At 44.3% G+C, this 27,443-nt stretch overlaps 1 protein-coding gene across 1 annotated transcript in view; it reads right to left on the bottom strand.

Annotated features, from left to right (window-relative positions):
- Positions 1–27,443, bottom strand: part of ALG13 (ALG13 UDP-N-acetylglucosaminyltransferase subunit) — a 203,209-nt gene that overhangs the window by 121,356 nt on the left and 54,410 nt on the right. Inside the window, exons 8-11 of the mRNA XM_077281501.1 lie at positions 20,706–20,756; positions 11,402–11,448; positions 9,336–9,408; positions 5,300–5,381 (exon numbers count right to left, since the gene is read on the bottom strand). Coding sequence (XP_077137616.1) covers positions 5,300–5,381; positions 9,336–9,408; positions 11,402–11,448; positions 20,706–20,756 — 253 coding nt within the window. The remainder of the gene's footprint in view (positions 1–5,299; positions 5,382–9,335; positions 9,409–11,401; positions 11,449–20,705; positions 20,757–27,443) is intronic.

The raw sequence follows: 27,443 nt of genomic DNA, 5'->3' as shown, positions 1-27,443 counted from the left end.
TTAAAGAATCTAGATATCCAGTGATTACTGGCTAAGTTAGCATTATATAGCGCCCCCAGAGCTGAAACCTGAACTCAGAGTGCTGGTGGCTAAGCCCATCTCTAGGCCCTTCTGTAAAAATTCTAAGATTTGAGTAACATCAGGTCTTTGATCAATTTGTGCCCCAGAACTCGATAGGAATTTCCTCCAAACCCTGACATAGATGTTTGTGGTGGAGGTTTTCCTACTTTTAAGCAGTGTATTTATAAGATTTTGAGAAAATCCCTTCCCTTTTAGTAGTGACCTCTCAAATTCCACGCTGTTAGGTGTACGTTGGCTACTCGTGGATGCAAGATTGGACCCTGGGAGAGGAGGTCTGGTAATTCTGGGAGGATCCATGGCTGGGAAATGGACATGTCTCTCAGCCATGGGAACCACGACCTCTTGGGCCAGAACGGGGCTATCAGTATCACTCGAGCCCTGTCTTCCCGAATTTTCCTGAGAACTATAGGAATTAGATTTAGAGGAGGAAAGGCATAGGTGAGACTGAAGTTCCAAGAAATTGAGAGAGCGTCGACTGCATACGGGATGTCCCTTGGACTTAGGGAACAGAATTGATGTAGTTTTCTGTTTCCTCGACTGGCAAAGAGATCCATCTCTGGACAGCCCCACAACCGTATGATCTGATTGAAGACAGTCAGTTTTAGAGACCAGTCCCCTTGTTTGAGTTCGTTGCGGCTTAAATAATCGGCCATGGTATTTAGTTTTCCCTTTATATGAAGAGCCGTAAGGGAGAGTAGGTGGTTCTCGGCCATCTGAAAAATACGATTCGCAACGTCCATTAACAACCTAGATCGCGTACCACCTTGGTGGTTAACATAGGCAACAGTCACCTGGTTGTCAGAGAGTAGTCTGACATGTCTACCCTGTAGATGTGCAAGGAAACCTTCCAAAGCCCGTTCTACCGCCAATAATTCCTTAAAATTAGAGGATGTGTTCTGTTCAGACTGGAACCATAACCCCTGAATGCAATCATCTTCCCAATGAGCCCCCCAACCCGTAGGGCTGGCATCAGATGTAATCACCCGCGATATTGGATTTGACCAGGGTACCCCTCTACGAAGATTCGGAATGTGCTTCCACCAAATTAGTGAATCAGTGGTTTCAATAGATAGAGAAAATTTGCTATCGAGGTTACCGTCCAGCCTTCGAAAATTATGCAGAACCTCCCACTGCAAGGACCTGGAGTGAAACTGTGCCCAGAGCACTGCTGGAAAACAAGAAGTAAGAGAACCCAAAAGTGACATTGCTTCTCTTAAGGAGACTACGGGATTATTGATCGCCATGGTGACCAGCCGGTGAATACCATTCACCTTTGAGTCCGGCAGGCGGCATTCCTGCTGACTCGAATCTATAATAAGACCCAAAAACTCCTGTGATGTTAATGGTTGAAGACGCGATTTCTTGAGATTAACAACCCATCCTAAGATATGTAGTGCCGCCATTACCTTATTCAACTGGTCTTTACAGTGTGACTCTGAACGTCCCACAATTAATAAACCATCTAGGTAGGGAATTATTAGTATGTTTTGTTCGTGAAGGTGTGCCAAAACTTCTACCATGATCTTAGTGAAAACTCGAGGTGCAACCGCAACACCAAAAGGGAGTGCCCGATACTGAAAGTGCTCCACTGTGCCAGAGAAACCGCCACCCTGAGAAAGCGCTGATGATTCACATGTATTGGGACATGGTAATAGGCGTCTTTCAGATTTAAGACGACCATGAAGCAACCGTGAAAAAGAAGTTTTATTGCTGTTTTCACAGATTCCATTTTAAAGGATGGGATCAGCAAGAATTCATTCAGGCCTTTAAGATTGATGATGGTACGATATGACCCATCAGGCTTTTTTTTTATCAGGAATAAAGGGGAATAAAGCCCCTTACCTTGTTCTTCCGTGGGTACTTTAATCAACACCCCCTTATGTTGGAGATCATGAACCTCTGACTCCAATGCCAATTGTTCTGCGGGAGAAGAACGGATAGCAGTTAATTTAAATTTGTCCTGAGGTATATGATGGAACTGGAACTTCAGGCCCTCCTTAATGATACTAAGAATCCACGGACTATTGGTAACCCTCAACCAGGCTGGGTAGAAGGCCAAAAGCCTACCCCCCACCTGGCCCGCCAGTCATTGGAGTTTTTTAGAGTCTTGAGAGGAGTTGAACATATATCCTCTACCTCTTCATCTGCTGCTATTATATCTGGTCGAATCTCTATTCGGATCTCTATCAAATCTTCGGTGATAAGATCCTCCTCTGTAGTAATCCCGCCTATAAAAGGGTTTTCTCAATAGAGGGAACCGTTTTTTACTGTCCCCTGCTTTTTCAAGCAGCTCATCTAGCACTGGACCAAACAAATGAACCCCTTCACAGGGGATGCCACATAATTTTGATCTGGCCTGCAAATCTCCTGGCCAACATTTCAACCAGAGTGCCCTGCGGGCTGCATTGGATAAAGCTGAGGATCTTGCGGCCAGCCTGACAGAATCCGCTGACGCATCAGAAAGGAAGGCTGCAGCATCTTGAATTACAGACATAGACGATAGGATCTCACTTCTAGGAACCTTATCCTTAAGTTGGTCCTCCAGGTGCCCTAGCCACACCATCAATGATCGGGCTGTGCAAGTGGCCGCAATTGCCGGCCTCAGGGATCCCGCAGATGTCTCCCAAGTCCCTTTAAGGAACACATCAGCCTTCCTATCAAGTGGGTCCTTCAGGTTACCCAAGTCTTCAAACGGGAGAGAAGATTTCCTGCATGCTTTGGCCACTGCTGCATCCAGTTTCGGGACCTTGTCCCAAGAAGACGAAGCCTCTTCCTCGAAAGGATACCTCCTTTTAAAAGCTGGTGGAAGTGACCCCTTCCTCTCGGGCTTCTTCCATTCCTTCGTAATCAATGACTTGATTTTTTCTACTACCGGAAAAACCCTACGGGTTTTACGGTCAATGCCCTTGAACATGATGTCCTGAATAAAACATTCTGACTGGGTCTCTTCAATCCCCATGGTGTTGTTGACAGCTTTCACTAGGTGATTAACCCCATCTAGAGACAGACAGGCTCGGCTGGACTCCATATCCTCTGAGGATGATGATGACGGAATAGAATCCGAACTCACACCGCCCGACTCCGAATCCACATCTGACACCGGGGATGAAATTTCCTTCCTCTTTTTGGCAACTGTCTTGTGAGACCTGGACTTCATGGAATCTCTGACCTCCTGTCTAACCATGTCCCTAAGAGTGGACGATAGATCAGGGGCCTCCTCCTCGATTAAACGCTGTATGCAGGCTTTGCACAGCTTCTTTTTATGTCCATCCGGAAGTGGCTCTGTACACACGGCACACTCCCTATGCTTGGACTTGGAGTCACATTTTCTCCCCTAACAAGGAGAGAGGGAATACAAAGAGGGACAGCAATCAGGAAGCATACTTTCACGTAGCTCACTTAGCCATCCCTGCAGCGAATGGTACCGTGATCGGGGGGTCCTTCTTGGCCAGAGTCTCTTTACGGCCTGAGGATCTGGTTGATTTCTGAGCCGCCCTGGCTCCACCAGCGCGACTACTGCCACTAGACCGCCGCTGGGAACCGACCTGAGGCTCTTCCAACTCTTGCAATTGTTGCTGCTGCTGCTGTAGATTTCTCTGCGAAGCTCCCTCTGGCGAATCCATTATAATAAGGGATCAGGAGCAGTCTGCAGCCGCTATTAGCCTCCTTAATATACCCCCATGGTACCACCCCCCGGATGGGGGGACAGCAGGAACTCCCTGTGGTGCGGTCTGTACTATCCGCTGATAGGGCCCGCTCCCCAGGGCCGCACCCCCGTCCATCGCCAAGATCTAGCACCACCCAGACTACAGGGCGCCGCCATTGACCAGGGCGGTGCTACTGCGCATGCCCCACCGCGTCACCAAGCCGCGCCGCAACATCCGGAAACGTCACTTCCGGTTGCGACTACGGCGATGCCGGCCGACACGTGTAGGGAGACGCAGCACCGCCCGGCATCAACGCGCCCGCCCCGGGCAGTGCACAGAGTCCCGGACGCATCAGGAGACGCGCCCCCGCAAGCAGGCCCCGAATACTCACCAGGTACGCGCGCGCGGCCACAATAGAAGTCGGCCACCACCAGGGGCCGCTTCTCGCTGCTGTCACCGACACCGACAGTACCCCTGCCGTGTGGTGCTTCCACAACCTGACCAGGCCAAGGTAGGGGACCCCCGCTACCTGCGTCGGTCTGTCAGAAGTGGGACATCTTCATTAATCTTCAACCCTCTTCAGCGGGTCTTTCTGAAGAGGTTCCCCGTCAGGGACAGGAAACCAACTGGCGGGGGAGTGAGGGGCCGCCCTTTTATGTCTGAGGTTTCCTGTCCCTGAAGGGCGGATTCCCCTCTCTCGTTGTGCTGTCATGGCGACTGAATAATCCCACTTATTAAACCTGACAGGGCACACCTGTGAAGTGAAAACCATTCCCGGTGACTACCTCTTGAAGCTCATCAAGAGAATGCCAAGAGTGTGCAAAGCAGTCATCAAAGCAAAAGGTGGCTACTTTGAAGAACCTAGAATATAAGACATATTTTCAGTTGTTTCACACTTTTTTGTTAAGTATATAATTCCACATGTGTTAATTCATAGTTTTGATGCCTTCAGAGTAAATTTACAATTTTCAGAGTCTTGAAAATACATAAAAATCTGTAAATGAGAAGGTGTGTCCAAACTTTTGGTCTGTACTGTACAATATGTCACGAAAAAAAAATCTCAGAATCAGCAGGATCTGTTTAAGCGTTCCAGAGTTATAACCTCATAAAGTGACAGTGGTCAGAATTGTAAAAATTGTACCAAATTGGCTCTGTCACTAAGGGGTTAAAACACAACTATAAAAAGAGACAAGTGTACTTATACCCAGTTCGTTAAGCTTCCTGCTAAGAGGAATTTATAGCAATTGCAATTTTTTTAATTTTAAACTTTTTTTACTGTATTCTTATGTTGTGAACTGAAAATATTGTTATTCTTCCTGATTTGAGTCATACTCTATCTAGGATATAGTCAGTGGTAACAAGGACCCCAACTACCTATTGAGCCAAATTAGTTTATCACATACTTTACCTGGAAAGAAGCATTGTGAAATCTCGCTTAAGAATTAAATTCAAGTTTTACATTCAGAGCACACCACCTAAATACCATAACAATGGAGGAGGCAAAAAAAGAAAAAAGCCCACACAAATATAACTATCTCTAATAATAATAATAATAATAATAATTCACATACCTTGACAGATAGCAGCCGTTGTCTGGAAAGTTTTAGTAAATACAGAATCATAATGCCCATTAGTGGAACAACACAACATTATCTGCAAAGTAACCACCAAGAAGAAAAAGTTTAGTTACATCTTACATCTAGCCTCTAATTTTCCTGTGTACATAGACCTTTTTGCATGTTGACAATCTATGATAATAGCATTATCCATGTCACCTCACTATACGTGAAGGGCAGGGTCAGGGGCGGATTACAAGAGGGTCAATCTGGGCGGTAGCCCAGGGCCCAGTGGTGTGGGGGGGCCCTGGGCTACCGCACAGATTGCCCGCCGGCCGCCGCCATCAGGGCATATACTGCACGTGCCCCCCTGACTGAGTGGCTTATGTGTCATTAATGGGCCCGGACCCGGTGGGCAGAGAGGGGGCCCACATCGGGCCCCGTCTCATCTGCTCACCGGGCCCCTACCGGCGCTGCAGCGGTTGCCTATTGACGTGTGGGTGCACGCCCACACGTCAATAGCTAACAACAGCCACCAGCCAATTGGAGGCTGGCAGCTGAAGTCGGCCACAGGCGCAGCGCACACGTCGCCGGCGTCTGACGTCATGGTCAGTCGCCGGCAAGTCCATGCTGCTGGAGGGAGCTCGCCGCTGAAGCATGGACAGGTGAGGAGAACTCGTTTTTTTGCGAACGGCAATCCGGGGGGCCTGGGGCAATATGCTGGAGACACTGGGGGCAATGCTGGAGGACACACTGGGGCAGATGATTGCTGGAGACACTGGGGCAGATTGCTGGAGGACACACTGGGGCAGATTGCTGGAGGACACACTGGGGCAGATTGCTGGAGGACACACTGGGGCAGATTGCTGGAGGACACACTGGGGCAGATTGCTGGAGGACACACTGGGGCAGATTGCTGGAGGACACACTGGGGCAGATTGCTGGAGGACACACTGGGGCAGATTGCTGGAGGACACACTGGGGCAGATTGCTGGAGGACACACTGGGGCAGATTGCTGGAGGACACACTGGGGCAGATTGCTGGAGGACACACTGGGGCAGATTGCTGGAGGACACACTGGGGCAGATTGCTGGAGGACACACTGGGGCAGATTGCTGGAGGACACACTGGGGCAGATTGCTGGAGGACACACTGGGGCAGATTGCTGGAGGACACACTGGGGCAGATTGCTGGAGGACACACTGGGGCAGATTGCTGGAGGACACACTGGGGCAGATTGCTGGAGGACACACTGGGGCAGATTGCTGGAGGACACACTGGGGCAGATTGCTGGAGGACACACTGGGGCAGATTGCTGGAGGACACACTGGGGCAGATTGCTGGAGGACACACTGGGGCAGATTGCTGGAGGACACACTGGGGCAGATTGCTGGAGGACACACTGGGGCAGATGATTGCTGGAGACAATGGGGCAATGCTGGAGACACTGGGGGTAATATGCTGGACACACTGGGGGTAATATGCTGGACACACTGGGGGTAATATGCTGGACACACTGGGGGTAATATGCTGGACACACTGGGGGTAATATGCTGGACACACTGGGGGTAATATGCTGGACACACTGGGGGTAATATGCTGGACACACTGGGGGTAATATGCTGGACACACTGGGGGTAATATGCTGGACACACTGGGGGTAATATGCTGGACACACTGGGGGTAATATGCTGGACACACTGGGGGTAATATGCTGGACACACTGGGGGTAATATGCTGGACACACTGGGGGTAATATGCTGGACACACTGGGGGTAATATGCTGGACACACTGGGGGTAATATGCTGGACACACTGGGGGTAATATGCTGGACACACTGGGGGTAATATGCTGGACACACTGGGGGTAATATGCTGGACACACTGGGGGTAATATGCTGGACACACTGGGGGTAATATGCTGGACACACTGGGGGTAATATGCTGGACACACTGGGGGTAATATGCTGGACACACTGGGGGTAATATGCTGGACACACTGGGGGTAATATGCTGGACACACTGGGGGTAATATGCTGGACACACTGGGGGTAATATGCTGGACACACTGGGGGTAATATGCTGGACACACTGGGGGTAATATGCTGGACACACTGGGGGTAATATGCTGGACACACTGGGGGTAATATGCTGGACACACTGGGGGTAATATGCTGGACACACTGGGGGTAATATGCTGGACACACTGGGGGTAATATGCTGGACACACTGGGGGTAATATGCTGGACACACTGGGGGTAATATGCTGGACACACTGGGGGTAATATGCTGGACACACTGGGGGTAATATGCTGGACACACTGGGGGTAATATGCTGGACACACTGGGGGTAATATGCTGGACACACTGGGGGTAATATGCTGGACACACTGGGGGTAATATGCTGGACACACTGGGGGTAATATGCTGGACACACTGGGGGTAATATGCTGGACACACTGGGGGTAATATGCTGGACACACTGGGGGTAATATGCTGGACACACTGGGGGTAATATGCTGGACACACTGGGGGTAATATGCTGGACACACTGGGGCGCAATGCTGGACATACTGGGGCAGATTGTTGAACACACTGGGGGCAATGCTGGACATAGGGGCTAATTAAGGGATATTATTACTGCAGTGATGTATTTATTTTATTTTTTGAGTATACGGTTTTAAATGGGGGGGGCGGTCCTGTTACTGTGCAGAGTGACACTATATCGCCTTTTTTTCTTCATGTGATGTAATGTAGAAGTTGGGAAAAATTAATTGTTCTACAAGCGGAGCTCGAGATAACTTATTTCCTGCAGAAACGAGTCCTGGCTGGAAGAAATGATGGCAGTCTGTGCTGGATGAAAGGTGAAGGACTTCACCTAGAGACGTCACTGGTGAGTCAGTGTTACCTATACACTGACACTATACACTGTATACAATATACAGAGGTCCTGTGTACAATGTCACCAGTGATCACTGTATTACCTATACATTATATACAGAGCTCCTGTGTATAATACCACCAGTGATCTCTGTATTACCTCTACACAGACACTGCATACTAAGTACAGATCTCCTGTGAATACTGGCACTTATGGTGATAGTATTGTGTTTTTTTTTATTTTTTATTACTGATCAGTATTGTAGTATTCAGTCACTATGTGGTGGTAATATGTGATCAGGAAATGGTGTTGCAGTATTTGTCCCTTGTATGTGCTATTTGGTCACCAAGTGGTGGTAATATGTGGTCTTGACATGGTGCGGTGGTATTTGTTCCTTGTATGTGATATCATTCGATCACTGTGGTTGTAATTTGTGGTCTGGTCATGGTGCGGTGGTATTTGTTCCTTGTATGTGATATTGGTCGTTTTAAAAACTAAAAAATAAATCCAAATATACCTAAATTGTATTGGATATGTTAACAAATATTTAATAGGTTACAGTAGAGTAGGGCCCGGCCATTTTTCTGGAATAATCTGGTTCAGGTATCACATAACCCCCATCACATGACCCCCGTCACATGACGGGGGGGGGGGGGGGGGGGGCACAGTGTCTGAACAGCCCGGGGCCCTGGCTACCCTTAATCCACCCCTGGGCAGGGTGCATGAAGGGTTATTTACCGCACATCATATATGTACGGAGAGGGGATAGATCAGTCGAGTGTGCCATACGCAAAGGGTGTCAGTTGTTACATACAAAAGCCAGAATCACAGCCAAGGACAATCCAATCTATTTGACTCATTACATGCAGTCATGCAAGCCTATGTTCACACTGTGTTGATATCGGCACAGGTCAGTGGCTTTGTCAGGGCTTCTGAATAAAGCGCTCAAAACGGATTCCGGTGGAATTACAGATGGGTCATTGACTTCAATGAAAGACGGAGTCACTATTTGCCCTGTTTGGCATCCGTCTCAGCCTTCTTGAGGAGGGCTACTAAAAACTCAACCCACAGAAAGAAAAGGTTTGTTCTAAAGTCCCAAAATAAGTTCTGAATGGGTTAATGAAGATCTACATTAGATTATAAAAGAAAAAAAACAAAAACACATTTACCTTTCCATCACAGTTAACATCAGTTGCGTATGTGGGTGGTTTCCCAGGACTTTTGTAAAGGATGAAGTTTTGGCTGAAAATGGAGAATAGGAACATTTACTTTTAGACATGTAGAAATAAGGTTCTCAGCTATACCATTAGAGCCAAGATTGACATATTTCTCTGTTTTATTGGGCACAAGGTGAAACCTGTTTGGGGCTTTAGCTCTCTGGTAGTCCTGGTAGACCTGGACTGGAGTATCTGAACGACCTTGCCCACCTATACTCTTTTGGCTGATCCTAAATTCCAGACCCAAAATCCACTTAAACTGCTCAGTAACCCAGTGTTTAAAGTTGAGCAAAAATGTTCAGAATTGGTTGACGAATCTCAATTTGCCATATTGGTACCATATTCATGCAAAATTTATGTTCGATTCCGAACATATTTATTTATTTCTACTCCTATTTACTTGAATGCTGTTCGGCTGTATTCAGCGAGTATTGCAAATAGAATATTCGCCGCCGATCGAAATTGGAACAGAGTTTTGAACTAGTGTTTCTGGTACCAACATTCTGATGTTTAGCTCACAGAGGCCAGCCACCTCGGTGACAAACACACCGACAACCACTTTTCCTGATGCCCTCTTACACGTGTCAACTGGTAGCCGGAGTGATGACTCCTTACTGCAGAGTTGGCCCCAGGTAGCACAGCTTTCCTGCATGCACACAGTGAATATCTGCTGTGTAACTGTAGCAAATATGCATATCTTACGTTTGGATTTTGTTCTGGATTTTCTGAAGATTTCACAAATATTTTATTTGTGCAAAAGAGGATAAAGACAACTGATGAATTGCTTGATAGCCAGTCACTTGATTATGCAGGGAGATCAGCTATTACACCCACAAAATGGCACAGCCATTTCAGTGGGCAACATAGCTGCCTAAGTAAAAAAGACTTTACTTTGCCAAGGAACAATTACTGCTGTGGTTTTCAGCTGCACCCTTGGCACATTATTTGGCTTTAACCATAGAAATCAATAATATTTAAAGCAAACTTTTCATATCAACCTGTTAATTTTAGCTATTGCGGAGCAACCAGAATACAGATTTTACCCAATACTTAGAGCTGAATTTGATGAGCATGTTATACCCCATTTCCATTTGTTACGTGTAATAGTATATGGCTTTGATAAGCAAGAAATGTTCTGCAAGAAAAAAAAAAAAACAAAAAACAAAAAAAAACACAGTTCTAGCAGGTGAATTCCTAAAGGCTGGCATTTCCTACACCAGTCTTGATCAAAAGAAAACTGAAGTAAGATGCACCAAGAGCATAGTAGATTAAGAGGTGCACAATTTTTCAGACTGCCCTTGTACCAGAATCAGAAGTTTACTGCTTGAAATCACGGACATGTGAACAGCTACTTAATATGTATACGGTTTGTGAAAAAGGGATACCTGAATGAGGCTTGACTTAGATTAGGGAAGGTACAGATAACACCCCTTAGGGTATGGGCACACTGTTTTTCAGGTTGGTAAATCCGCTGACTTTCAGACAGACAAATGCTTCAGAAAAACAGGTTTTTTAAGGTCTCGAAGAGTCTATTTTAGCAATTGTTTTGGTCATTTCCAGAGCACTATCCCCGCTTGTTTTCTACTGTATTTTTTGTGAATTTTTTTCAATTCCATTTAACAATGAAGAAACTGATATCAATTTTTCAAACAAATACAGTGACAAAATGATATAATTAAAAAATACACCTTTGAAGATTCCTATTGACTTGTATTGTGACATATAGAGTTTATTCAGCGTGGAAACCACCTGAAGAAATATCAGCTCACTTAACTGTTTGACATCTTTGTAAACCTGAAGCGGTTAAAAGATGCTCAAAAGCGGGAACATCAACAATGAACAGCAAGTAGTTTTTACATAGAAATGAATAAGTTTATTCATTTGAGCACTTAATTAGAACTTTTTCAGGCAGGTATCGGAGCAGATCTGCCTGGGGAAAAAAAGTATGTTTTGTGCCCATATCCTTAGCTAAGCGGTTGTACCATTTAGATAATGACAAAGGAATAATTTTTACTCACTTGAAAATTAAGGAAAGAGCCGTAATCTCAAGTTGACCTGCACTCTCCTACATGAAAAAAAGCAGTATTAGCAAGAAAAAAAAACAAAAGAATATTGTTTTGTAAAAAGGTATGTGATAAAAATAAATTGCCATCATATACCCTATGACTAAATTTAAGAAGGTGCTCTGCTCAGAATCCTAATCTCTTGGAGAACATTTGTGGCGTCTTGCATGACACAGACAACATTGATTTGAATGGCATACACTTCAAGATGTCTAAACGAACAGTATATTGTGAAGCACTTCAATATTAATCAAACTTTATAGTCAATAACAACAGTAGTCGATGGACATGAAGAGATACCAAGCTTAAAGTTAGAAAACCATTAATACTTTACTAATGATATAGTGTAAAAACTACTAAAAAAGCAGGGCAAGCAAGCCAAAAATGACAGGGGGTGGGGACACAGCAAAATCAGATAGCATAATTTTATATATGGTTTTCTCTGTTATGTAAAATAGCAGAAAATACTAAGTGAATGCACATAGTTATAAATGCTAGATTAGTAAGGAATTATTAAAGTTATGGGTCAATAAAGTGCAAACACAATGATAATTCGCATAAGCATCTCCATCCGAAAATAATCCTGATTCTCCATAGAATAAGAGTAAGATAGACAGGACACTATGGAGTTAATATTATAGTTCATAAGGATCCATAGAACAATTAATAGATTTTATCCTTTGCCTTCATCATACCATTCTAAGCATAAGATCCAGAGGAAAAAGGACAAAAAGGCATACCCAACCTGAAATCCATATAATTGTCTCAATACATGTCAACTATAGAAACCAACATAAATCACAGTGTGTTACCCAAGAATGAGACAGGTCAGGAATGCAGGCAAACTGTACTGTACACCCGATGGGCGCCGTTTTGCTGCTCACTTCAGGAGGCGTTGACACCAAATGCCAACACCGACCTACCATTTGGATTCTGCAGGTCATTGCACGTTTGTAGATACCAAACATGTATAAGTTGTTTTTATGTTAGTAATGAAAAAAAAATTCCAATTCTTGAATTAAAAAAAAAAGAAAAAAAAAAGCACCATTTCCAGAAACCTGTAGAGTTTCCATTTTTCAGGAGCTTGGGCTGGGTGAGGACTTATTTTTTGTGGGCCGGGCTGATGTTTTATTGATAGCATTTTGGGGTAGATACGAGGTTTTGATCACCTGTTATTGCAATGTTGCGGAGAACAAAATAAAAATTCTAAAGATTTAGATTTTTCTTCTCATTATGTTGTTTGGTGCAAAAGGGAGGAGATTTGAATTTTACATTTTTTTAATGGCTTCAATAGTCTCCTTCGGAGACATGAAGCTGCGATTATCTGATCACTTGTGCTACATATAGCTGCCCTGCTATGTGTAGCAGAAGTACCCCCGCGGCTGTCATCTATCAACGCAGGCCACGGGACAGCGTTCATAGGAGATCAGCAACAAAAGGCATGAGGATGTTCTGCAGACCGCCAGCCATCATGCCATCCCATCAGCGCCCCGCAATCATGTTACAAGGGCGCCGATATTTGGGGTTTGCTATTTGCTTCTGGTAAGTGCAAGTTAAAGGCCGCTGTAAGAGATTGACAGTGGCATTAAATGCGTTAACAGCTGCGGGTGTATCGCGATTCCACTAGCAGTTGTTTGGGGGCACATGTCAGCTGATCAAATCATTTACAACGGGTATACTTTTACAGATTCTGCTCAGTAAGGGCGCAGTCAGACAGCCGTATAAATCGGACAGAGATTGGACTGCAATGCTCAGACTGGCTGCGACTGTCCCGACCGAAGCAGGACAGTTGCATAAAAATATATGAAGCTGTCAAGCTGGGGTCAGGAGAGCCACCGGCCAGTCCATGCACTGTGGTCCAATCTCGGTCTGATTTATACGGTCTCTTCAACAGGTGGCTCTGATTATCCTCAAAAGTAAACTACTTCAATATGTCTGATGAAGAGATCCAAGTAATTTTGAAAACTTGCTTCATAATATTTATATTTTTTATTATTCATTAAAGAGATATAGCTACAAGATTACTTCACACATCCACGTGACACGTCCGAGTGCTGCACAATTTTTTTCCTCAGACAACACTGACCCATTGAGATGAATGGTTGCATTCAAACATTTGTTAAAATCACGAATTCAAGAGCGAATTGTACGAGACCCTGAATATGCGAAGTTATCAGATTTGGAGATCCGTGAGAGCATAATAAGAACCAGGGGGCACAAATTAAGGGTGGAAGAAAGGATTCCAGCTGCTAAATAGGAAAAGGTTCTTTACAGTTTGAGCAGTCAGACTGTGGAATGCCGACCACAAGAGGTAGTAATGGCAGACACTATACCGGTTTTAAAAAGGGCTGGATGATTTTCTCGATACATATAACATTGTGAGTTATAGTTAAATAAGCAACAAAATGTATAATTGGTGGAGGAAGATTGAACTCCATGGACCTAGGTGCCTTTTTCAACCTATGTAAATCAGGCTTGCGATTTGCATCAGTCTGTTTATGCATAAACTTGAATAAAAAAGGGAGACATTCCAAGGCCTTTTTATTGGCTTGGAAGCAAGAACAGCTCTTCTGTGAAACAAAACAGAAGAAAAGAAAACAGAAGCAACTAGGATGACCGTGGAAAGGGGAAAAAAATATTAAAATTCGAGCGTCCCCAGTGGTTGATATCCATTAATGGCTGACTGAAAAGATATTAATAAATAGCAAGCTTAACAGACTACTCAGATATCTTTATTAGGCATAATATAACAAAATATGAAGAGTTACATTTATTTATACACAACAAGACATAGAATAGTGCAGTAAATAGACAATAGACGTGAAGCAGAACTGGCAATATGGGAATGGAAGAAAACAGTTACAGTACAGTATATATTGGAGCAGTTTACAGATGAGGAATATGAAAGTTATTGTCCTTTGTGGTCTGGTCCAGGGTTGTGATGCCCCCAAATTGTCTGTGATGCACATTCCTTAAAAGGGGTTTTCCCCACAAGCAAAGTTAATTTTAAAGTTTACTTTATTAAATATATCTTGGAATAATTTTCACAATTGGATGTTTAAAAAAAAAAAAATAAAAAAATAAAAATGTTCCTGTCCTAAGATAGTCTTATAAATGTCCATGAACATGGTCTGATCAGGTGAGAAGCAAAAGAGTACATACAGACAGGACAGCATGGGATCACAGCTGATTATTTTTGTGAGGTAAAACATTTCCCTGCCCGTTTTTAAAAAATGTTTTACCTCAAAAGGAACAAATATTATGGTTCCATGCTGCAATGTCCTTATACTCTTGCTTTTGTAGAAATCGCAGGAAAGCGGGATGTAGTCATGGACAGGAGGCAGATCAAGAGTTAACAGTTTTATTTAACAATAAACACACTCCATGCAGTGAGTGACAGATGGCAGGGTAGTGATAGAAAATAGGGCAGAACTGGGGGAGTGACAGGTTAGGACAGGGACAGACGATAGTTCAGTAACTAAAGAGGTGAAACTTAGACTGCAGTCTTCTTGTGTGCGGCATTTCAGGGTTCCAACGGTGGCACGTGATGTCTCGATGAAGTCTTTGAGGAGAGAGTAACTTTCCCGTGCCAACGTGTGTCTGGCACGGTACCGAGTCCAACGTATGAAAGTGAATGAGACTTCGCTCCATGGTGTACACTGATCCTGGGTAACAGCGCACGGGCCTAGATGCACTTCTCTCACTGAGTCGCACACCCGGGGCAGTCTACGACGTCAAGTCGGAGTCACATCCAGGCTTGGAGGATGGCGGGGAATTGCAGGTTAATTGTCCACCAGCGGGGGAACTGTTTGCATGGATGCTGTCGAGTCGGACTGTACATACGGATCGCTCTGCCCTGTCAGCGGACACAGCACCCGACTCACTACCAGCTTTCCTGCCTGGGCGCTGTCTCCTCTCCTGCGTGCAGAGTTATTTATCTCAGCCCCACCTACTACAGTCACATGCAAGGGCTCGTCTTAGAAAGAATGTTTTCCCCCCTGCAACATGGGTGTCAGCCCCGGCAGTTCCGGAGCCGGCGTGAGATAGGTACCCCATACTGGTTCTTCCTCCTACACTTCCTCCCCTGACCAGGAGCTGTGGTATTATCAGACCATGTTCCTATACGGTCAGACACAGCCATTACACAGTACACAGCAGGGGCACATTTATAAGATTATCTCAGCACAGGAACAATATTTTTTAACATCCAATTGTGGAAATTATTATTCCAAGATCTATAGATTAAAATTAAATTTGGTTCATAGGAAATCTCCTTTAATTGATGTAAACAGACAAGCCATGCGACAAACTTATTCCTGCTCTGAATGTGTCAAAGGACATCATAAGTTTGTACTCCCAGATTCTTCTGTCTCTCTGGAATGTGAAGTTACCTTTCAATACCAGCAATTTCATGTCCATAATGTTGTGATCAGGGCTACAAAAATGTTTGACCACAAGTAGGTCTATTTTATTTTCTGTGTGTGGCAATGATAATTTAGCCTTGTTTTAAGTTTTGTCCTGTCTCCATTAATACAGACCCCCCAGTTGGATATTTGGTACATATGATTAAAGGGGTTTTCCACTACTAGGACAACCCCTCCTTAAACTAAATGTTCGGCCCCAATAAAATAAAGCCTATATTTATCTCCAGTGCCAGCACCATTCCCACAGTGTCAGCACTCACTCTCCCCGGGGTTGTGATGCGGTGTTTAACACATGATGCCCAATCAGCGCTGGCGTCACTGCCTAAGCCTTCAGACAAACTGAACATGAAGAGGAAGCCAGGGATTAGTTGCAGCCCACACTTCCACTTCATATTCAGTTTGTCCAAAGGCAGAGACAGCAATGACAGCGCTGATTGGATGCTGGCATCACTTATCACAACACCGCATCACAGGCCTGGGACCACAAGTGACGAGACCATGGGAAAGGAGGCAGCACAGGAGGAGAGTACAGGTTTATTATTTTATCAGGGCCGAACATTTAGTTTAAGAAGAGGCTGTCCTAGTAGTGGGTAACCCCCTTTAAATACACTACATTATCTGTGGTGCAGCTGAAAGTACCTGGGATCTTGTAGTCCTGATGCGAGCTGGGAATCTTTATCTTGTCATTATAAATTAACAGACAGGGGCGTAACAACTGCGGTCGCAGGGGTCGCAGCTGCGACCGGGCCCGGAGTGCTAGGGGCCCGCCCAGTCCAGCAAACAAGTAGCATTAGCCGGGAAACTCAGCAGACAAGTCACGCACCCTGCTGGCCATGCCCACAACGGCCAGCTTCCCCAGACTTCCAGCGGTGTGAGGCGAGTGGGCGTGTTCGTGAAGGACATGTGACTGAAGCTTGACAGAGATGGAGGGGAAACAACAAAACCGAGGAGCCTGCAGCAGCTGTCACAGAGTCCGGGTGAGGAGCGAAGGCAGCAGCTGGTGAGTCAAGTGCAGTCGCGGCTGTAAAGTGCTGATGTGCGGCCAGTGTGCTGCTTACACCTGTCATTCACCTACCTCCACCTGCAGAGACACACACCTGTTCTGTGCACACAGGACCTGTGATGAGGTCACAGGAGGGGAGGTGTCAGGGGTCACATGATCAGTGGCCTCAGTGTATGCAGGACTTTGCTGTGCTGATTCTAAAAGAAAGAACCTGGCACTCAACTTAATGCTTGTGAGATTTTAATCGTAGTAGCCAAAATCCCGGAATCCCCCCGTGTCTGGACACAAGCACAGCACCTATCAGCGTGAATAAGTCCATTCTGTGTGCCTAAACCTATCTGCGCAAATACCAGACGCAGACCATGCTGTGCCTTATATGACACTACAGTCATTTACTTTTTTCATCATAGTACGTAACTGATGAAGGTCCAGATATAGGACCGAAACGTTTTGGCTACTACGATTAAAATCTCACAAGCATTAAGTTGAGTGCCAGGTTCTTTCTTTTAGTATCACATGGTGTGGGAACCTACCTGGGCACCACCAGTAGTAGTGCACACGGCTTTATCTTTGAATTTGCTGTGCTGATTGTCATGGTACTGAATGAGGGGAAATTTATGAGCGTGCGAAGCGGAGCCGCGTGTGTATGGAGCGTACGGAGCGGAGCCGCGTGTGTATGGAGCGTACGAAGCGGAGCCGCGTGTGTATGGAGCGTACGAAGCGGAGCCGCGTGTGTATGGAGCGTACGAAGCGGAGCCGCGTGTGTATGGAGCGTACGAAGCGGAGCCGCGTGTGTATGGAGCGTGCCGCGTGTGTATGGAGCGTACGAAGCGGAGCCGCGTGTGTATGGAGCGTACGGAGCGGAGCCGCGTGTGTATGGAGTGTACGGAGCGGAGCCGCGTGTGTGAGGTGTACGGAGTGGATCCGCATGTGTATGAGGTGTACGGAGCAGATCCGCGGGTGTAAGGAGCGGAGCCGCGTGTGTACGGGCTGTAAATTTCTGAGTCGGGAAGAATGGTACACGGCTGTGGGCAGAGCCCAGCATGTGCACTGTGGGGGGTAGTATTGGGTGTACTCGCCAGCGTCAGAATGTGCAGTGCGTATGCTCCGGCGCCAACCAGTGCACCCAATACACCCCCACACTGGACAGGTCCGGAAATGACGCACTGCAGCGTCATACCAGGAAGAAATAGCAGACAGATTTCAAACGCCGGGAGTGCGCTTGGAATTAGAGCGAGGAAGGACATGAACACCCAGAGTCTGCACTTCCAAAGACATCGCCCTAATTAGTATAGGTACATGTTAGTTATAAAATCATTTTTCTCAGCGATTACAGGGCAGTATTAGGTCAGACTACACAACATTGCAACAAAACTACAGTGTGCGAAATGAATAGGGAGAATGTGAATTTCGGTGGGAAATATTTTGGCATGGGGGGGGGGGGGCATTTGAAAGCTCGCATCAGGGCCCCTCACTTTGTAGTTACGCCACCGTTGACAGATATTACATTTTTACTGATTAAAGGGAAACATTAGTTTTGTTGGAGAGGACAAGGAGCTTCTGACAATGATGCTGCTTAGATTTGGGTGCTGAGCATATGATCTATAGTTAGTACCTCACTATTATATCATTGCATGCATTTATTCATGCATTGCCCCTTTTTCTATACCTCAATATTTATGGACTGAGTATATATGTCCCACTTTGGGGTTTATTTATGGCTTTGCACCTTGTTAAAGGATATGTTACTGTTTATTCTTATACTTCGACACGTATACTGTAATTTATTTGCGCTGATTGGCTTTTATCCTACATTATGCAGTCTTCCCGACCCTTATTGGGCACTATAATCAGCCATTTTTGCACATGTAATCTTTGATGCAATGAACTTATCACTTCCCAATTTCTCTTATTATGCACTATATTCAGCACTTTTTGCACATAAATATCTTTGATGAGTTTGTTAATAGAGATGTTAAGGGGTATATGTATACATACTTGGTTATTCACGCCATGTATATAAGGACACTGTCCGCTGATCTACTGAGTAACCATTAACCTGTGACCATATGTATGTATTTTTTATCCCCCTTGCTAAATTTTATATGAATTGTAATTAAACTTTCTATATTTTATTATTGCCTTGAATATTTTTGGGTCATGCATCATTTGTAGGTTCTATGACCCAACTTTAATTAAATAATCAAAAAAACATTGGTGAGGGTACAAAACCCAACACCAGCACTGATCAGCTGTTATCACCTGTGCCAGTGGAGCTGGATACCAACATCACAGAGATGCTCAAGTCTGAATGTTGGAGGTGCAAGTGTTGGATCGCCACCAATCTTATATTAATGACCTATTATGGAAAAGTAGAGAGCAACCACTTTAATTCTTTAATGTCTTGAGTTAAAAAAAAAAAAAAAAGTGTAAATGCAGAATTCAAGTTCCGTTAGAGAGCAGTGAATTACCGTATTTTTCCGACTATAAGACGCACTTTTTCCCAAAAAAAATTGTGAGGAAAATGGGGGGGTGCGTCTTATATTTGGAATGCAGACTTACCGGCATTGTGGCGGCGACAGAGGTGCGGGGATGATGTGGCGCGGTGAGCTGTATGGCGTGAGCAGGGTCCCGTCCACATTTGAGGTGAATCCGCGGCCCGGTATTGATGGAGAGCAGCAGAGCAGGGTGAGTTACGGTATTTTCCGGTGGCGGCGGCCATCTTGCTGAGGCCGTGCGTGCGCAGATTCACTACTCTGCATCCTAGGGCTTCAGGAAAATGGCCGCGGGAGGCCGCGCGTGCGCAGATGGAGATCGTGGCGGCCATTTTCCTGAAGCCGAGTTCGCAGATTGAGATCTCGGCTTCAGGAAAATGGCCGCCGCGATCTCCATCTGCGCATGCGCGGCCTCCCGCGGCCATTTTCCTGAAGCCCTGGGACGCAGAGTAGTGAATCTGCGCACCCGCGGCCTCAGCAAGATGGCCGCCGCCACCGGAAAAATCCTTAACTCACCCAGCTCTGCTGCTCTCCATCAATACCGGGCCGCGGATTCACCTCAAATATGGACGGGACCCTGCTCACGCCATACAGCTCACCGCGCCACATCATCCCCACACCTCTGTCGCCGCCACAATGTCGGTAAGCCTGCCGCCACCAGGAAAACCGTGACTCACCCAGCTCTGCTGCTCTCCTTCACTACTGCTGTGGCGTCACCTCAAATGTGGAAGGGACCCTGGCCGCCGCCACCTGAGGAAGTGACCGCACATCTGCCGCCGCCACAGCAACCTCCCCATGGACACCAGGCCATGGCGTCGCCCACCTAAGCAGGATGGGACCCTGCTCAGGTGCACGCCGTTCCGCCCACCGCACCTCAGCATCACCTCACCTCTGCCACCACCATGCCTCCTGTGACCCTGCTCTGCCACTGCCTGCCCTCAAGTAAGAGATCTTAAATTCGGACAATAAGACGGACCCCCATCTTATAAAAAATCTTTTTTTCTGCAATTTTCACCCCAAATTTGGGGTGCGTCTTATAGTACGGTGCGTCTTATAGTCCGAAAAATACGGTATGTTAGGTCTGATCAAAGTTATATCTCAAAGCTGCTGACTTCAACTCACAGTCACAGAAAATCGAGCGCTGTTCAAGCAAAACCAGCAGAGTGAATATTGAAAATGAAAGGAAAAAATAAATATTAATAAAAATGGTTTTGAAGTTCTACACAACATGTTTGGACGCAGAATTAACTTGCAATTAAAAGAAAAAAACAAACAAAAAAAACCAAAAAAAAAAACCACATGATCACCAGATTCGATGCGCCTAGCTAATGGCTTACCTTAGGATCTTCTAATCGCTCCATATATTTCTCAAAAGGGCCTTCTACATACTAAAAAAAAAAAAAAAAAAAAGTGAACATTTAGATGAATATTTAGAAATAAAAAAAAGGGGGCCAACAGATTCTTGTAAATGTCTTCATTTGCAATATCTAAATTGAAAGTAGGTTTTCCACATTTTGCCTTTGATAGCCAATGCACATTTGTCAAACCACCACTCAGCACTTCACACATGCAGATACCGTCAAAATCTGGCATCAAAAATGAGATTTTAACTTAAAAAAAAAAAATTCTTAAAAATGCTTGTGGCTAAAATTTTGATCAACCGGGAAAGAGGGGGGAGGGGTTGGTTGGTGGTATAGTAGGCATGAACAAAACTATTGTTTTACTACTTTTTCAAAAGAAAAATCACACAAAAAAACACACATTTTTGGTCATGTTTGGTGTCATTCACACATCCATGAAAAAAGGGTATCAGCAGTTTTTGGTCTGTGTGTCTGTTTTGACCATCAGTGTGTTATCAGTATTTATCATGAGTGGTTGAATAGTTTCCGTGACAAAAAAAACCCCAAAACAGTTACAACACATACGTGCAACACAGACATCTGAATGAGGCCTTACTGTAAGAGCCTTATCTTTATTTTTCTTCATACAGAACTATAGGAGGGCTTGTTTTCTACAGAATGATCTGTAGTTTTTATTTATACCATTAATGAAAGTCAGACAGCAGGATAACTTGGATGAGGTTCGCAATACAATGCTTGGACTGGCCAGTGGCACTCCTGACCCGAGCGTGACAGCTATGTATTTCTATGCAGCAGTCACACTCAGATTGGAAGATGCGCCAACCATTCCGAGCATTGCATTGTGATCCTCGCCTGATCTATATGGCCGTCTGCTCTTCACTTAGGGATACATAACTTTTGGATTACTTTTCATCAAATTTTTATTTAAGGCAAGATAGAAAAAAAAACAAAAACAATTCAATGTGCTTGCAATGTAGAATTCAGCATTTTGGAAGCAGCACAAATACACTTTCAGCCAAAATGCTGCTATTTCTGACCATGGGCACGCAGCCCAATAGATGCAGAAAATCTGTAATCTTAAAAATTCATCAAATACTCATGGTGCTTACACAGCCATGGCACAGGTTGTTCTGACCATGGGGATGCCAAATATTTGTCACCTTGTAGGGGGAGGAGGAGACTTCCAACACCAAACACACACAAAAGACAAAAAAGTGCATTATTGTATTATTGATGCTGGAACTCACTTTATTTTGAAATATTTGTTAACATTTAAAAAAATAAAATAAATAAAAAATACTCCAATATTTTTATTCAGTGTTTGACATTTTGACTGAAGAATACAGCAGACACTGAAGCCATTGTTGGGCTTCACGCACACAGCTACCATTAAAATTAGCATGTGAGGGGTTAAAGTGCTTGGATCGGTGCCAACGCCGTCCCGGCATATGCAGCAGGCGCACAGCTGTATATGAAAGCCAGTTCCAGCTTCAGATGGCATAGGCGTGCAGTGCTGTAAATATGTGGCACAGAGCAGGAATGGGTTAATAGAACTCATGCATGATACTTGTTAGAATTTTGCCTTTTACTGCTAGCTGGAATTTTTAGAAGCTTTGATGTAGGCATAGTGCTAACACCTGATTGCTATTTAAACATGCATACCAAAATTCTATATGCAAATTGCCTCTTCAGAGAAAAAGAGGACTTAACTCTATAGCGCCACCTGTTGGAAGTAGCGATCCTACAAGTCACAATCAACCCTTTAATGAGTCCTGCAATATGACTTAGGATAAAAGCCAAATCAGTATCTCAATTCGCAGACACGGTGTTTCGGGCTGTTGGCCCTCGTCAGTGCGAAGCATGACAACTAATTTGGCTAGATGAGAGGCTCTGGACTGGGGTCTACTGGGCAACGTTTCTCCTTATGGAGAGTGACATACCATCTATGGCTTGTCAAGGTAAGGAGGCTTATTCGCCGTGCAATGCTCCTCTGGGAAATATAATATTCAAATTGCCTCTCGAGTCGTGCAATGACTTAGGATAAAAGCCAAATCAGCGAAGCATGAGAACTAATTTGGCTAGATGAATTGAGATACTGATTTGGCTTAGTCATATTGCACGACTCGTTAAAGGGTTGATTGTGACTTGTAGGATCGCTACTTCCAACAGGTGGCGCTATAGAGTTTAAATCCTCTTTTTCTCTGAAGAGGCAAGTTGCATATTAAATTTCCCAGAGGAGCATTGCACGGCGAATAAGCCTCCTTACCTTGACAAGTCAGAGCTGGTATGTCACTTTCCATAAGGAGAAATGTTACCAAAATTCTACAAATTGAAGATAATGGCCAGTCTTAAAAGCTAATATACATACAATATAAAGGACAAAGATATACATATTTTTTTCTTTTTAAACTGATTGTTCAGTACTACACAATCCCAAGTTGCTACTAAAACCACTTCATAGTTCCCTCCCGAGCCAATGCCGTTCCTTTGCTCTCATTGCTATGTCCAGTGCTCATCCTGTGACAGACAATGTCCTAGGTACTTTAAGTGGTCACACCCCTTACTGAGAAGTCAAATTATGAGTATGTGCACAAGACATCTATTACAGGCAGATCTGCTATGTAAGCTGCCTGAAAAAAGCGCTAATTGAATGATAAAAATAAAGAACATCTGCACATATGTTAAGTCATTTGAGTTTCTTTTAACCACTTCAGGTTTTCAAAGACGCCAAGAGGTTAAAATCGGTAACCTAACCATTTTTTGTGCTATTGCTCACTAGTACTTAATACAATTTCAATTAAATAAAGGCAAGGCCAAAAGTTGTTGGAAAAGAAGCAAAAAAATTGCCGCTTTATGACAAAATACACATCAGTGTGTCCTAATGCTTCGCAGAGGTCAAGCACATAGCGTGCATATACCTCAAAAGTTAACATGCCCTTTAGATAGTAGTGAAGACAAATTAAGGTATTTTTTAAATTTTGGGGGAGGGGGGGATGTTTTAGCTCCATTAATTCTGAGCACATTGGTGTGGGTCTGGGTCCCCGAGATCCCTACCAGTTGCTCAAAAGACCTCTTAGAATTACACAGATTAGGAGACATGATTATGATTTTCTACTACATCCGCTATGCATGCACTTTTCTAAAAGGTCTTTACAACTGTTGGTGTGGTTCTCAGGACTACATTTCCCAATCTGCTCAGAATTATTGGGTATAAAACAAAACAAAAAAATCTAGCAAAAGTTTAGTTATTCTTTGGGGTGCACTTACAATGCTGCCAATAATAGGAAACAGACAGTCTGTTTAAGATGGACTTTTCCATCACCCGATGCGCAAGCAAAATGTTCATTTGTACAGCTTAACTTTTCAGCTTACCGAAAGGGAATATGTCACCCCAAAATGACAATTAAACTGCATAAACATTTACGGTATATTGGGGACGTAGCCCCTACAAAAATCATATAATGTTTAGCTTAAAGAGGTTGTTCGGTCTAGAATGACAAGTCTGCAGTCACTCTGTATCACTGCAGACTTGAGTCCTCCCAATGCACACACGGTGGCTGTGGGCACGTACTGATGCCAGATTCCTGCGTGCCTGTGGCCGCCACTTGATGACCCAGAAGAGTAGCAAGCAAATTGCTTCAGTGAGGAGATGGCCTTGTGATATGTGCAAGCTGTCTGCTCGTTTAACACCTGCCTCTTTACTGAAGCCATTCAAAGGGCAGCCAAAGAGACAAGAATCAGGCGTCAGAACAAGCCTGCAGCCGCATTGTGTGCACCCACACTGACACTTGGAGCACACATCTGCACTCATCCAATGTCAAAAACTTGCAAGCTGATTTTAGACAGCACTCATTTTTACCAACAGAGCGCTGGCAATAAAGACAAAAGACTGACTTTAATATACAAATAGGAGGGCGTAACTGTGCACCATAGCACCCTACTTTTGCATCATAAATAAAAGTAGATTTTTCTGTAAATATTAAAGCCTTCAAATAATTTTTCCCCTAAACTTGTGTAAGGCTATGTGCACACGTTTAGGATTTCTTGCAGAAAATTCCTGAGAAAATCCTGAGATTTTCTGCAAGAAATCCGCAAGAAATCTGCATGCGTTTTTTGCGCTTTTTTTGGCTGATTTTTCCGGACATTTCCCAATGCATTATATAGTGGGAAATCCGCGAAAAATCTGCAAAGTTAATGAACATGCTGCGTTTTTTACCGCGATGAGTTTTTTTCGTGGAAAAGAACGCATCATGTGTACAAAAATTGCGGAATTCATTAAAAATGATGGGATGCATAATGTATGCTGATTTTTTGCGGTTTTATAGCGTTTTTATCAGGAAAAACGCAAAAAAAACCCGCAAAAAATCTGCAACGTGTGCACACAGCCTAAATGTTAGCGTAGTGTAAAGTCTGCGTGATACTCACCGATCGCTGTCTTCTCATGCGCATGACTTCACATCCACAGTAAGTAAGTCTCTGAAGGAGGTCCCATCTTCTCCTGTCTTCTGCCACACATCCAAACATGCTGTCCTTAAAAATAACAGTGCCATTATAATATTCCTGCATAAAAATAACCACCTATGTTGTGCCTTAAATAAGCCCTTTCCTGTGCCCCTGAAAACAAAAATTGCTCCTCTGTGCTCCCTGCAAAAAAAAAAAATATATATATTATTGCCACAACTGTCCCTCTTACAGTATATGGCCTCCATGCTATCCTTTTGTATAAAATATTCCCACCACACCATCCCCCTTATATACCAAGGCCACCACTGTCCAGCCCTGTGTACTATGACCGTGACACTGCCCCCTTACAAACTAAAATGCCACACCATCCTCCCTTATAAATTACACCCACCTACCACACCTTCCTCAATTATGAACTATGATCTCCACATCATGCTGCCACCACTCCATATCGAGCCCACTATGCTGCCACATCTCCACAATTAGACCCCCGTGTTGCCTCCTCTCCATACTGTGACCCTTCACACTGCCCCACTTTTCATACTAAGTCCCCCATGTTGCCCCTCTCCGTGTTCCCCTCCCATACTGAGTCCTTACACTAGCCCCAGTCTACAGTAGTAGCCCCCCTTAAACCTGCAGTCTACGGTAATAGCCCCCCTTAAACTCACAGGCTACAGTAATAGCCCCCTACCAAATCTTCAGCTATACGAGCGCTTACCTGGTCATGTTTGTTCTCCCCCGGGCTCCAGTGTGTGTACTCCTCTGCAGCGCCCTGCTGTGAAATCTCCAACGTGGTAAGATGAATCATGCTGCAGGTAAATCATCAGCATTTGGACGCCACAACACCTCAGAGAAGGTGACGCGAAAACAAATGAATGAAGTTGTGCGCTCCCCTCTCCTCTGAGAAGACTACAGATTTAACACATTGTTTAATGCTAATTTCCCTCCCTTTGTTTGTGCCGCCCTAGGCACCGGACCTCAGATTCGTAGTAAATATCCACTTATAGTATTACTGAACATGGTACATAACTAATAAAAGTATTTATTGTACCCACAGATAGGACTATATAACACCCTATCATCAAATATCATAACCATACCAAAAAAAAGATGACATAGGGGGAAGTTTAGAATATAAAACACAATACTTTATTGATTAAAACATGAATAACCACCCATAATTGGAGGCAATAGAATGAACAAAAACAACGGCAGGAGACAGGTTGGTAAGAGGTCCTAATGCATAATCCAACAATAGAAAGTAGAATCCCCACATAACAACAACTATTACAACCGGCGGGATGCCAACTCCCATAAAATTGGAAGTAAATGGTAGGACCAGAGGTTACCAAGTCCAACACGCGGGGTAATCACCTCTTTCCTCAGATTCGTAGTGTCAAATACGGGCCTGGATAGGATGCTACCTTTGCAACAAGTCAGGTCATAGAATTTATTCCTTCCTAAATATTCAACCATCAAGATTTAATGAACCACAGAAACTGAACCACAAAGTGGCAGACCATGTAAAGTTACGCGCCAGGGATGCCATAACGGAGTCTCCTAGTACATAAAAGACACTGATGCTCTCAGTAACTGTCCAAATCACCACCGCTGGCATCAACACCGAGAACTTTGCACTACGAGCTTCATGTCATGGCTAAGCAGCTGCATGCAATCTTTACATCACCAATAATACCAAGCATCGGATGAGGTGGTGTAAAACAGTGATTTAAGCCGGAGCAGTGATTGTAACCTCTTCCTGCACAGCTCTCATGACTGGAAGCAAGCTGCTCCAGTAAGCCAGATACACAGGATTTAACCGCTACTTATTTGCAGAATAATGCTGTATCTGAAGGCAACAGTGTATCTTGATGTGACAGGCTACCTTTAATTGCATAAATATCCGATAATTGGGCCAAAAGTATAAGATAACTCCCAACTAACAACTAATTACCAACTCATCCTATCAAGAACTGGAGAACTCTTTTTTAAAAAAAAAAAAACAATACAAAAATCTTTTACACTGTAATGACAATTTTTAAACAAGGGCTTCAAGGTAGTACATGATAAGACAACACATGGTACACTAGTACAGATATGACATGAATTCATACACTTCAGGATGTTTTATTATATTACATAGAAGGTAAGTTTCCTTTGTAGGTCATGTACTATGTCTTCAAATCAAATATACCGTATATACTCGTGTATAAGCAGAGTTTTTCTTTATTATATGTAATAAAGATTTTT

This window comes from Ranitomeya variabilis, chromosome 2 (genome assembly GCF_051348905.1).
Source record: "Ranitomeya variabilis isolate aRanVar5 chromosome 2, aRanVar5.hap1, whole genome shotgun sequence".
In the NCBI taxonomy this organism is placed as follows: domain Eukaryota; kingdom Metazoa; phylum Chordata; class Amphibia; order Anura; family Dendrobatidae; genus Ranitomeya; species Ranitomeya variabilis.
Note: the sequence above shows the minus strand (reverse complement) of the source record. Positions and strands in the feature narration are given on the sequence as shown.